This window comes from Hippoglossus stenolepis, chromosome 16 (assembly GCF_022539355.2).
Source record: "Hippoglossus stenolepis isolate QCI-W04-F060 chromosome 16, HSTE1.2, whole genome shotgun sequence".
NCBI lineage: Eukaryota > Metazoa > Chordata > Actinopteri > Pleuronectiformes > Pleuronectidae > Hippoglossus > Hippoglossus stenolepis.
In genome coordinates, this window is record NC_061498.1 from 5994956 (window position 1) to 6007538 (window position 12583).

A 12583-nucleotide genomic window follows, 5' to 3' on the forward strand; every position below is an offset into this window, starting at 1 on the left:
TGCAGCAAATATCTGTAACATATATGAACTATGATTATGTAGTTATGCATTTGAATGATAAAGGTGTAGGTTAACTGCTTCTGTGCTCCCAAAAAATATTTATTTGTATTATCCTATCCTTTGCACAAATTCACAGAAAATTCAAAACCACAAATGGCCTCCAGCTTTGTGAATAAAACTCCTCACCAACATTTTATTGGTTTATTATTTATTTATTACTCTAAAACAAAGTAACATCAGTTGAACTTTAAAGGTTTTTGAAGACTTCAAGGATTTGAGTGAAGCTGAGTGAATCACAGAAAGTCACGAGTCAGGTTGCTGCCATCTAGAGGTTTATTCAGCTACAACTGACACTGGACCAACACAAAACATTGCTGTTCTCATATGAGGTAAAACGATATCAATACAAAGTAAAATATACAAATTTAACTGACATATTAACATCTCTCATTTTATAAACAACGTGATTAACAAAAGAAATGCTCACACACACACACACACACACACACACACACACACACACACACACACACACACACACACACACACACACACACACACACACACACACACACACACACACACACACACACACACACACACACACACACACACACACACACACACATCACAGTTTCTCATGATAGAATGTTTTCACGCATGAAGCATATTTCTGTCAGTTTAAAACCCAGCGTGAAATCAGGCTGGCAGGAACAAGACAAAAGTTTAGTTTGACAGACTGTTAGCTGGTAAATGTCCTCATCTAAAAACTACAATAAAATCCTTTGCTTCACCAACAGTGCGGCTTTTGTCCTGTTTCATGTATTTACGAGTGTTTTTATGTTCTGAACAGCTTGGGTGGTTCAGAACACGAACGGGGGGATATACAAGGAGGAGCTGAGGTCATCGTTTCACAAATATAGAAAATAAAAAGCCTTGATTTGACTGTGTAATGTACCTTCACTTATATAAATAAAATTACTTTGGCTTGTCAGCAATGCATAGCTTGCTGGAGTATGATGACAGGTTACAACCCAAAGACTCTCTCTGATAAAGTCCGTTTATGAGTGTCTGTCACAAACGAACCACTCTCCTCCCTCAGCTGCGCTCACACTCCTGTGTCTTGCTCCTCATCCTCATCTTCCTGCTGCTGGGGCAGGAGCCGGTAGTGTTCGCTGCCCATTGGCTGGAAGACAGTCCTGGGACGAGCCTCGTCTTCCTCGGAGGGGGCTCGGCGGTGGGAGCTGGAGTCCAGCTGCTCGGTGGAGTTGCACTTGGTGTACAACTCGCGGTGCACCTCTGGGCCGGCTCCCTCTTCGGAGTGAGCGTGACGGAGCTGGCGGCTTTTCCACGTGGAATGGATGTAGCCGATTGGCACGGGCAGGCTGGCCAAGACTATGAGCATGATGATCATCCCCAGGGCCCAGCCAGGATACTCCAGAGTCATCTCAGACCCCTGAAGAGACGGATGGACAGAGCATATCAGAGAGAGAGAGAGAGAGAGAGAGAGACATCAGCAGGTACGCACAATGCAAAGTACTTTAGTAGTGCAATAACTATTTAGTTAGAGACTATTTATAAAAGCTAATTTGAGATCAACTTTAATTTTAGAATCATTATATCTTTGTGGAGCTTATACCAGTTATAATATACATTTTAATCAAGACTCAAACAATTATTATGTGCTATTTTTCATAGGTGGACAAAGGTGTCATAATAAAACAGTCACATATGCTGTAAACATGCTATTTTGACTGCTGTCTTTACATATTATATCTTACTGTGTTTTGATTCCAGGCGGTGTACGTGGGACGTTTGAAGACCATGCGCAGCAAACTGGCTGCCAGCAGACCCACCATCGCCAGTAAACACACATACTTCCACAGATACTTGTACACCACTGGAGGGCGCCATTTGAGCATGACCTCAATATCATCCAGGAAACTGCAGTGGAGGAAATATGCATCTGTTTTTATAATAAGAACAAATAAAGACCAGGAAACAGAAAAGACAAAGAAAATGAACATCTGTCATGTATATTGTTTCCTACCGATCGGTTCCATAAACCCAGGCCACACTGATGGTTTCAAAGATGACTACGATGACTAGCGGGAGGGTGGCCGAGTAGTCGTCAAACATCGTCACAAAGTAGTTGCCCGAACGCTGGGTGAACAAGATTCCTATCAAGAAACCCAGAGCACAGCTGGACACTGAAAAACAAAGGATGTAGACAGTGTTAGACGACAGGAAAGGTACAAAACTAAAAGTATTATATTAGGTGATATAATATACAACTGTAAAGACTGTCAGAAACATGTTAGAACAATGTGAGGCTTTGTTGTCTGAATAAAGAAATTTACTGTCTATTCTACAGAGGTGTATTGTATTAACGTGGAACAAAATACTCCTGTTTTTCTGGATTAAGGAGATAGCTCAAAATCCTTTTACTTTACGTCTCAACAATCCCAACGTCCTGAGTCACCTGCCCAAGGTCCGGCACAGGAGAATTATTTTATAGTCCAAATGTATTAGTCTTAAATGTAATCCTACATTCCTGCAGGATAATTTATTTAAGTCAAATACTGTAAACGCCTGTAATCCAGAGAAAAGTTTGAACACATGTTTATTTGTTGGGGGCAGAATTACCAGTGAGTGCAGTCCTGTGGCGCCCCAAGAGGCTGAAATTGTCCATGAGAGGTGTGAGGATTCCCTGCATGGTCCCAAACATGGTGCTGAGGCCCAGGTTGAGCAGCATGAGGAAGAACAGTGTGGACCAGAAGGGGCTGGCTGGGAAGAGGGCCATCACCTCAGTGAACGCTATGAACGCCAGGCCCGTCCCTTCAATCCCCTGCAGGCACACAAAGAACACAAAAGGAGAATTTGTTAATGTCGACTGATGGTTGAGAAAGTACGTAGGGGCTCCACACACCAGGAGAGACAGCGAAAATGTGGTTTTGATGTTCCCAGTCGTATCCTACAAGTACAACCTACACAAAACATAGAATTTTGTGATAAAATAAACACTGTGAGGTACCATGACGTTTAGTGCCTCTTCCTCTGTTTCTTTAGTTTCTCCTTTCACTCCTATATCACAGCTTGCTCCCATCTCTCCCGGGGACCTACAAGATTCAGTGTCACATATGTCTTCCTCCTCTTGTCGACTGGATGTTTTACGGCACCTCCCGGATTCTTCAGGGGTCCTGGGAAACGCAGCACTCCACCTACATACTGTGTTATTGAAATGTTCACCTCTGGCCGAGCCTCATGATTTTCTTAAGGCCATGTGTCAGCACCATGTGAAGAAATTCTTTCCTGTCCCTCTTCATACAGCGGAGATTCATACAAGGCAAATACATGGATTTAATTATATTCTCTGAATCAGTAGCGCGGGCAGAAACAATATTTTGGATGGGCCTGTAAGAAAGTGGGAGGGCCATCGTTTCCCACGAGGGAAAGTAGAAAAATTGGCAAACAAGACAAACTGAAGAAAAACTGTAATTGCAATAAACTACATTACAAAAGTAATTCGAATGGCACTCAACTAGAATGGCAGAGCGCATACCACCTCCAAGGCTGAACAGTCCCCTTAAATTCAATTAAGCTGCACCAAAATTCATACCCTCATAAATATCAGTCCCCTAAACATGCCAGATTTTGATTTTGAATAATAGCAACCACTGGCTACTGGCTACACACATCTGCTCTTCAGACATGTGGAGTCTCTCCCACTTTGACCCTCTGCCTGTTAGTCCATCGTTCCCGACGCCACACTTTTCAACGAAGGATCCGTTAAATGCCGCTCACCTTATTCATCTCCTCCTCCAGACTGCAGTCAGTGATGTTTGGACCCACAGTGGGGCTGTAGTGACTGTACCACTCTCTGTACTCCGTTAAGGACACAGAGCTCGGATCGGACATGTTGAACCAAGGCCACCAGTGCTCATCAGATCCATGCGACGCCATGGAGCTGAGCAGACCAAGATTTCTGCAAGAGGGTGAAATTAGAAAATACGATAAGAGAAAGACAACATTAAAAAAAACACTATAATGTGAATCTTTGTTAAGACCATTTGAACTTACAGAACATTCCCCTCTTGGGTTCACTATTTCTACTATCTACTGCATGCTTGTGCTATATTTGATTTCAACAATCATTTGCCAATCTAACAGATTTCTGTAGTTTCTAGCATCATGTGAATGTAGTTCTACAAAAATATGTTGCCATAATGGACTGAGGGAACTTAATAATTCATTTTCACACACACGTTCGTACTTAGCCACGCAGCGTAGTGCAATGTTCTTGGCCCGGAAACCCAGCACAACAAAAACCACTAGCGATGCCAGCACCGATGTCATGAAGTTGATGCAAGAGACCATCAGCGCGTCCCTGTGGCAGTTGTTGTTGATTGGATTGTAGGAGGAGTAAGCGATGACGGAGCCGTAGCCCAGACCAAGGGCGAAGAAGACTTGTGTGGCTGCCTGTCGCCACACCTGCACACTACCCCAGATTTCCAGCTGAAAGAGACCACGGAATCAAAAGTCTCATTCAGTGTTTATGAGAAAACTTATTAGAATTCAAAATTAAGAAACAAAATCCATATAAAAAGGAGAAGAGGACAACAAGAATATGATGAACTTACTTTAGGGTAAAACATATAGGTGATTCCGTCAATCGCACCGTCCAACATCAACCCTCTGATGAGGAAGATGAAGAGCACTACGTAGGGAAAGACTGTGGAAAAGTACATCACCTAAGATTTGGAAAAAGAAGCAGAGGATGATTTTTGTGCCAGAACATTTGAAATGATTAGTTCCAAAGAAATCTGTACGTGTTACAGCCTTATCTTAACCATATTTACCAGACATTTGAACTGGTTGTTGATATGGAAGAGGTGAAAACCAGAAGAGAAGTTAAGTTACCCTTGCAGAGGACTTGATGCCCTTGATCATGGCCAGAGAGACAATGGTCCAAGCAGCCAACAAACAGCCCGTCATGATGGGGTTTAACTCTCCGGAGTCGTCGATGGAGTTTGTGATGTTGAGGGCTTTCCGGAACCAGAAATACGACGTCGGCGAGCTGGCCGCACATTCTTTCACTGTCGATGGAGGACAAGACCAAGATGGTAACTTTATAACCTTTGAGTGTTTTCTATGTGACTTCATTTTGTTGAATTTCTGCGTTCCGCGAGTACCTGTGTCGTTAGTGGCTACATCGAGAGGACACTGCTCCCACGGCAGAGGAAACTGAAAAGAATTCCCCAAGTAGAACAGGCTCCACGCAATGATGACATTGTAGTACAGAGCCACGTAGAAACAGACCTTCGAGGAGAAGAAAGCGTTTGTGAATGATTTACTTCGTGAATTCTCAATATTTACGCAGCAAGTACTTGAGATATACAGTATGATACAGTATGTGCAGACTTGTATATTGTACATTCTGGAAAAAACATATTTCAAGGTCAAAAATATGAACATGCGTGTGTGTACATTTGTGTGAGTATATGTGCGTGTGTGTGTGCATGTGAAGTGTAAGTGACATTGAGTGCTTTATGTGCATAGAAAGTTCTTGATGAATCTGTTCGCCTCGTCTCGTTCGTATGGAAAATGCTTACGTAACAGCACTGCAGCACCAAGACTCTCTCACATGACGGCACAGGAGAAAGTTGTTGACGGAAGGCGATAAAAAGGTAGTGTAAATAAGACAAACGGAGGAACATTTTCAAATCTGTAATATTCAGATTCTGATATTCTAAAGTCGATCATGGCTGTATCTTTGAAATACCCAAAAATTGAAGAAGAAAAAAAGGTCAGACTGGAAAAAACGTCCCAGCTTCCTCCCACTATCCAGAAATGAAGTCAAAACAGCCCAGATATGAACGCCTCCATCTTAATTGCACAGTAGCAATCGTGGGGGGGGGTGCCCCGGTAGCGAGGTCCGGCCGATATATACGTGTGCAAAAGTCAATCTCAGCTATTAATAATGACGTTTCACCCCGTTTTGATAGCATCAAATAATTAATCAAAACCAGACTTCCTGGGAAAATTAACACTTGAACATAAATCCAGTGTGATAAGAACTAATTTATAATACAATAAATAAATTAAATGTTATAGAAAAATCTTTGAGAAAAATGTACTCAACGTGTGCTTTGACATTTTACTTTGGCCCACGTCTCATCCACTAACATGTGGTCCATCTTTATATACAGTCTACGTGAAGGTTGTAGAAGCCTTTTATAGGATGAAGAATAGCATAGTTCTGACAGATCTAAATCAAGAGTTAAATAAATGCATATAAATATAAAAGTCCTCACAATGCAGCTGGAGTAGCCAATCCCTGCCAGCTTCGGGGAGATGTGCTTCCACACGCCGATGCTTCCCTGTCGGATGCACTGGCCGGCGGCCAACTCCATGAAGAACAGTGGAACTCCCACAATCACGAGAAGAAAAACATACAACAGCATGAAGGACCCTGGAGGAAACGAAGAACGACAAATTAAGAAACTAGAAATACAACACTGCGGTTGTAAGATTTGTTTTCATATAAGGTCACTTTGACCTTATATGAAAACATTTACATTCACTGAAATCTAATCAGTTCATCTTTGAGTCCTAGTGACCATTTGTTCCAAATCTGAAGAAATTCCCTCAAGCCAATCTTAAGATTTCACGTTCAAGAGGTCAATAAATTGTTTTGGGAGTTCACCGTGACCTAGACTTTTGACCTTTGACCACCCAAATCTAATCAATTCACCCTTGAGTCTAAATGAATGTTTGTACCAAATTTGAAGAAATTCCCTCAAGGTCTTCTTGAGATATTGCGTTCACAAGAATGGGATGGACGACCCGAAAAAATAACTGCAGAGAGTTTATTTTGTGTTATCTTATATTTGCCCCTTTTTTTTTTAAATGCCCCTAAAAACAGGTACAAAGTTGAAACTAGTGACCACTGAGACACTCACCTCCTCCATTTTGGTGGCACAGGTACGGAAACCTCCACACATTCCCTAAGCCCACACTGAACCCCACCTGGGCCAACACGTACTGGAACTTCGAGTCCCACGCGGGCCGATCTCCATCACTGGTCGCAACTGCATCCGGACCTGGTGTAAGCTGAGATTCAGACTGACCCTCACCCAGCCAGGCTCTGTCCTCGGTGTCCAGGGAAGGTTTTTCCGTCTGGTCGGAGAAAAAGCAGCTTCAGTAAAACCTCCCTGATGTTAAACTGATATTTTTTTATTAAATCAAATACGCTGTGTTAAGGCAAGAGCTGCAAATGAAAAACATTGTCATGGGAAAACTATTGCACCAACCCCTGCAAACAAAGCTCATGTGTGTCAGGCTTCACCAAATTGAAAGCAATGATTGTCTATGAGTTTGCCTCTTTCCCATTCCAGCAGATACCACATCCACTTTATCATTTATCTGGCACCTGAACAGTAAACGTGTTCTGAGGTGCACGAGGGGGCCACAGACCACTAACAGTCTCGAAGAGGGAACAGGAAGGGGGGCCACCGTTGTACTTTTCTGCTATAGTGTCACGGTGCGTGCTAAAATCAGACCTCCACCTCTGACCTGCCGTGTGAAAACACAACTGTGACACACATGTGCTGTAACTCGTGCTGCACTTCAGTTTCATAGATAAACATGGAGGATAAACGCTCAGTAGAAAACCAAACACAACATTCAGATGTGTGTATGATGAGGGCTGGGATCAGACGTGGATCTGCTGAATCTGAAACAGTCAAGGGGTAAAGAGAGTGTATCTATATATCGTTTTTCAAACTAAAAGTGTTTCACAGTCACATTCAACCAATCACGCACACATTTGCAGTGCTTTTTTAAATCTCACACACACACACACACACACACACACACACACACACACACACACACACACACACACACACACACACACACACACACACACACACACACACACACACACACACACACACACACACACACACACACACACACACACACGCACACACACGTCAGGGGAAAATGTGGGGTCCAGTATCTTCCCCACTCGATGGACACTTAGGAATGCAGACTGAAGGAGCCGGGGTTAAAACCACCGACCTACTGGTTAGTGGACGACCCACTCCTGCTCATTAGCCACAGCTGAATCCAAACCCAAGTAAAAAGAGTCTACGATGAGTGGGCCGGATTCAAAATGACTTAGCTCGAGCCAAACTGGCTTTAGAACATGACCCGGCCTGGATTATTTCTATGTGCCTGCGATGAGAATGGAAAATTACAAGAGGCGCATGACCCAGAGAAGAATTGCGGCAGGGTTGGCCAAGACACATGGCCAAACGGTGCAGGTGACTTCAGAAATGGGTTTCCACACATACAGAGCAGTGTGAGAGAGTGACATAAGTGCACATGAGTGTGCAAATAGAGAGGAGGGGGGGAGGAAGGAGAAGTCGCCGCTGCACAGGCCTGAGGGTGAGGGTCTTCAGTGACGTGTGGGTGAGAGTGAGAATCCACTGGGAGGTGTTAAGTTTGTATTGGTTCACACTGTGGGTGGTACTGAGGCGCATGGGTAGACCGTAGCGGATATGGTTGTGCACAGGGCAGGAGAAGGGCAATTACCATTGATTTTAACTTTGTTGACAACTGGGCACCAAATAAAAACTGCAGCCTCATGATAATCAAGTCACGCTACATGTTATTTTTTTAGGCAAATAAACAACAATTGCTCATGTTCGAGCTTCTCAGACGTGAGGCCTCGATTCTCCGGTCTGGAAATTCAACAGTTGCGAGCCAAGTGAAACAAAACCTTTAAAAACACCTTCTCATGAATAACATTTTATATTATTTTCTAAACCTAATCATGAAATGTCATTTAAACTTAAAATGAAGTGGAAAATCCTGCATTTTTTCTCCTTAACTACTGTGCCCCTCTACAGTTGCTATAAAAGAAACTGCTCTTGTGTTGCATTAAATTACAATGTGAATTTTTTCCTGTATATTTCTTAGACTTAACTAGAAGTCTGTTAGTTCCTCATTCAGGTTTTCTCTGCATCCAGGATCAAAACACAAAGAGCCAAGATCAAAATTGACATTTACTGCTCCATAAGACTTACACAAATTTGATTACTGCAGTTAAACTGTGGACTCACAATGCATCTCAAGGATTTTCCTAAATGGATACAATTCATTTTAAAGTGTTCATTAGAGGGTGTTCAAAAGAAGCAAAAACAGATGAGATACTTACATATACAAGCATGAGGTGGGAATAAATTATTGTCACACATACTTCGGATAAACAAGACTTTTCTACATGTCTACACATGAGGGTTAACGACTTCAGCAGCACATACGATTTGTGTTAGTTTACTGACACAACCCTCCACAAACAGCCAGGATACAGCTCCTCTCATACATGTCGACATGTTTGAAAAGGAGGCAGAGTCATTTTTTAAAACCCTTTTTATAAATGTATCTTTGGCAACGGGCCGACTCAGGACCGAGTAACATCTCTCCAACACTCCCAGTCGAGTAAAGTCAACAATCCCACTCATCAGGGCATTCACTAACTTTCCACACTTTCCCAACTTCCGTCGGAGCGAGCTGCTGCAGGCCGAGGATCATGTGGCAGCGCTGGCATGTGAGCGAAACAGGAGCGAAACGAGAGCCTAAACCCAAATAAAATGTCTTGTCAACCTTTTATGTTGTGAAAATAAGCAGCTCTCGGGTTCTGCTGCTGTGCGTAACATCACATGGGTGACACAGAATACTACAGTGGATTACACAGGACAAAACACCAACAAGGCATTCTGGGTGAAATAAATCACAGCTGGGAAGAAGCTGCAGAACAGGAGCTGTAGTTTATAATCAGCTGTTGATTTTCTCACTTTTCGACACCTGCCTTGCCATGTTTTCAGGTCAGAAAAAGGGCCAACACCCTACACAGGCAAACATATATTAGCAAATACACACTCGACACCTCATAGTATTACATAACGAGAGTATCTGTCAGTCGCAGTGATTTTGCCCGCTTCACTGTGGTTGATGTCTGCAGAAGCCTATATGCAAGCACATTGAGGAGGTATGAGAAATAACTGATCCACCTCAGATTTGGAAAAATTGAAATATAACATAAAGAAGAGTTTAAAACCACAAACTTCACTCAGGAGTGAAAAACGTGATAATTATCAATATTGCCTGATATGTAATTTTTTTTATCTCGATATCATTTTTGACCATATAGCACAGCCCACTCTTTAAACTTAAAATAAATCATGATTAATATCGATGTCAGCTGACTTGAATATTTGATATAATTTTTAACCACATTACCCTGCCCATCTTAATCACCTCTATTAAACTCATGAAACATATATATATATATATATATATATATATATATATATAGAAAAGTCTCTCAACTTAATATAATATGTGATATCATGATCATTAAATTACATAAGAATGTTTATCTTGATATAAGTCCCACTTTATCACGTATTAAACAGGTAGAAAGTATATTTCTTAAGCCACATGTTGACAGTTTGGCTCTGAAAACGCATGTTCGGTGACAGATATGTGCTGGAACACGTGTGCTGGAACATATCCGTCACCGAACACATGGAGCTGCATGTTTACTGCTGTGAACACAATGCACTCTGCTGCACAGGGGAGATTCTCCGGAGTCATGGCACAGGCACGACGCGTCATTACGCACAGAGGAGTTTATGGAACAAACTGTTCAACCCCAAAAAACAAAGACGGTCAGAAGCGAGACGCGGACAATAGTGAGACACTGGTGCTCGTGGAGTCACGTTAACGGAGTGTGAAGGCGGATCAACACTTACCATGCTGACAGGGCGCTGCAGGCTCCAGTTTCCAGTAGCTGGTGTGGCTTCCCTCGCTACTTTTAAACTCTTCCCTTTTTGGTTTTGACAATAATATGACTGGATTAAAAAAACAAAAAAAAACACTTTGCGCAGGGAGTCTGTATCAAGTTGTTTTCTCACCACTCGTGGCCACGTTTCGGGTTGTTGGAACAAGACCCTGCTGTCGACAGCCCAAGAAGAAGTGAAGGAGAAGCTGGAGCCAATGGGAGAAGTGGAGGGGCTGAGCTGCCCTTCCCCTGGACAACATAAATACACACTGCTGGATGTGATGTGATGTGTGTCCCTGTCCGGCCCTTGTCCCTGTCCGGCCCCTGTGCACTGAGCTGCAGCCTGTGGGAAAACAGTCAACTCACTCATTCAGTCCTGTTTTATTTGCATTTGCCAATTTGTACCATGTGTAATCTCAAGCCACTTTAATTCCTGAGAAACCCAACAGTTCCCACAACCAGCAAACACGACATATCCGCCTGGACAAAGGGGGGAAAGAGGTGAGGAGGGTGGAAAAGAGGGCAGAGAAGAGGTGAGAAAGACCAGGAACAGTCGTAATAGTATTAATAATAACAATAATAATGATATTTGCTATTGTTGTTGAGTAGAATCCTGCAGCTCTGGAGATACCTGCAGAAATGTGAGCGAGAGAGCTAGAGAGAGAGAGAAAGAGAGAGAGAAAGAGAGAGGGGGGAGAAGTCCTCAGTGAATGATGGGAGTTCCCCCAGCAGTCTAAATGATGTGTATCTGTGTGGTCACACTGTGCTCTCTGCTCTTTACTGCAGTTAAACAGGCCTATACACTGCTATTTGCAGAATATCTATAAATGAGCTAAGAGTCTGAAGTCAAGTTGTGTAGTTAATATTGATAATAATAAACTTAATTTATATAGCATCTTTCAAAAAACAAGTTACAATGTGTGCTTTATTGGTTAAAAATGAAAAATACAGGGCAAACAATAGGAAACAGTTGAAAAACAAAGTATAAGAAACATGTGTAGATGAATGTCTGTGGTTAGCTCTCTATGCATGCTAGGCGAACATGGATATTGATGTTATGTTGTTATGAATACTACTTGCTTTTTACTCACTCTGCGCCTTAATTAGCGCCAAATTAACTCGTTAAAAGTACAAAAGCTAAATGTAAAAACAAGACCCACTATCAGAGTGGTCCCATGCAGTAGTTTAATGTTCTGTCTGTCTTGTCATGGGCCTGGTTTGTGAAATATCTATATATCTATATATATGGTGTGTAAAATCAATAATCTGCAAAGTAGCTGTCAAATACAGTGAAGTAAAAACCGTGTGAAGTCATTTCATTTACAAGAGTCATCATGAAAAACTGAAGTATAAACTCTTCCATATTTATGATTGTGAATATTATTACTGTAAAGCACATAATAAAGCTTTTAAACCTCCTATTAACTCTATTTTACTATTTAAGAAATTGCACTGTCTCATAAAATCCTCCCCGAGTTGAATAAACAGTAGACGATACTGTCTTGAAAAACAAGCTGCTGTGTCCACTGACTATTTGGAAGGTCCCGGCTCCGTCTAGTGGAAATAATTTGCTATGACCCAAACTACTTGGTCAAATGTGAGAATTTAGGAAGCAATTAACTACAGTATGTGTCTCCGTGTTCCTGTGGCAGACGAGATTCTTTCACAGTCGACATTTAAGAGCAGTTAAAGTGACGGGAAATTCATGATTAATTTCAGAAATTCACT

General features: G+C 42.2%; 1 protein-coding gene across 2 annotated transcripts; it reads right to left on the reverse strand.

The window, feature by feature from the left end:
• Window positions 1-319: 319 nt before the first annotated feature.
• On the reverse strand, window positions 320-11399 carry slc6a16a (solute carrier family 6 member 16a). 2 transcript variants are annotated; one of them, XM_035180976.2, is made up of 13 exons: window positions 10989-11390; window positions 10827-10900; window positions 6963-7179; window positions 6315-6472; window positions 5193-5319; window positions 4921-5096; window positions 4641-4751; window positions 4274-4515; window positions 3805-3985; window positions 2647-2848; window positions 2051-2210; window positions 1782-1944; window positions 320-1456 (listed from the first exon to the last, which is right to left on the reverse strand). In XM_035180976.2, the coding sequence occupies exons 1-13, from the start codon at window positions 11113-11115 to the stop codon at window positions 1109-1111; spliced, it is 2286 nt and encodes a 761-aa protein (XP_035036867.1). In that variant the 5' UTR covers window positions 11116-11390; the 3' UTR covers window positions 320-1108. The 2 variants fall into 2 exon arrangements, with proteins under 2 accessions (XP_035036867.1, XP_047199876.1); XM_047343920.1 differs by having other exon boundaries at window positions 4921-5319; window positions 10989-11399.
• Between the last annotated feature and the right edge of the window lie 1184 nt (window positions 11400-12583).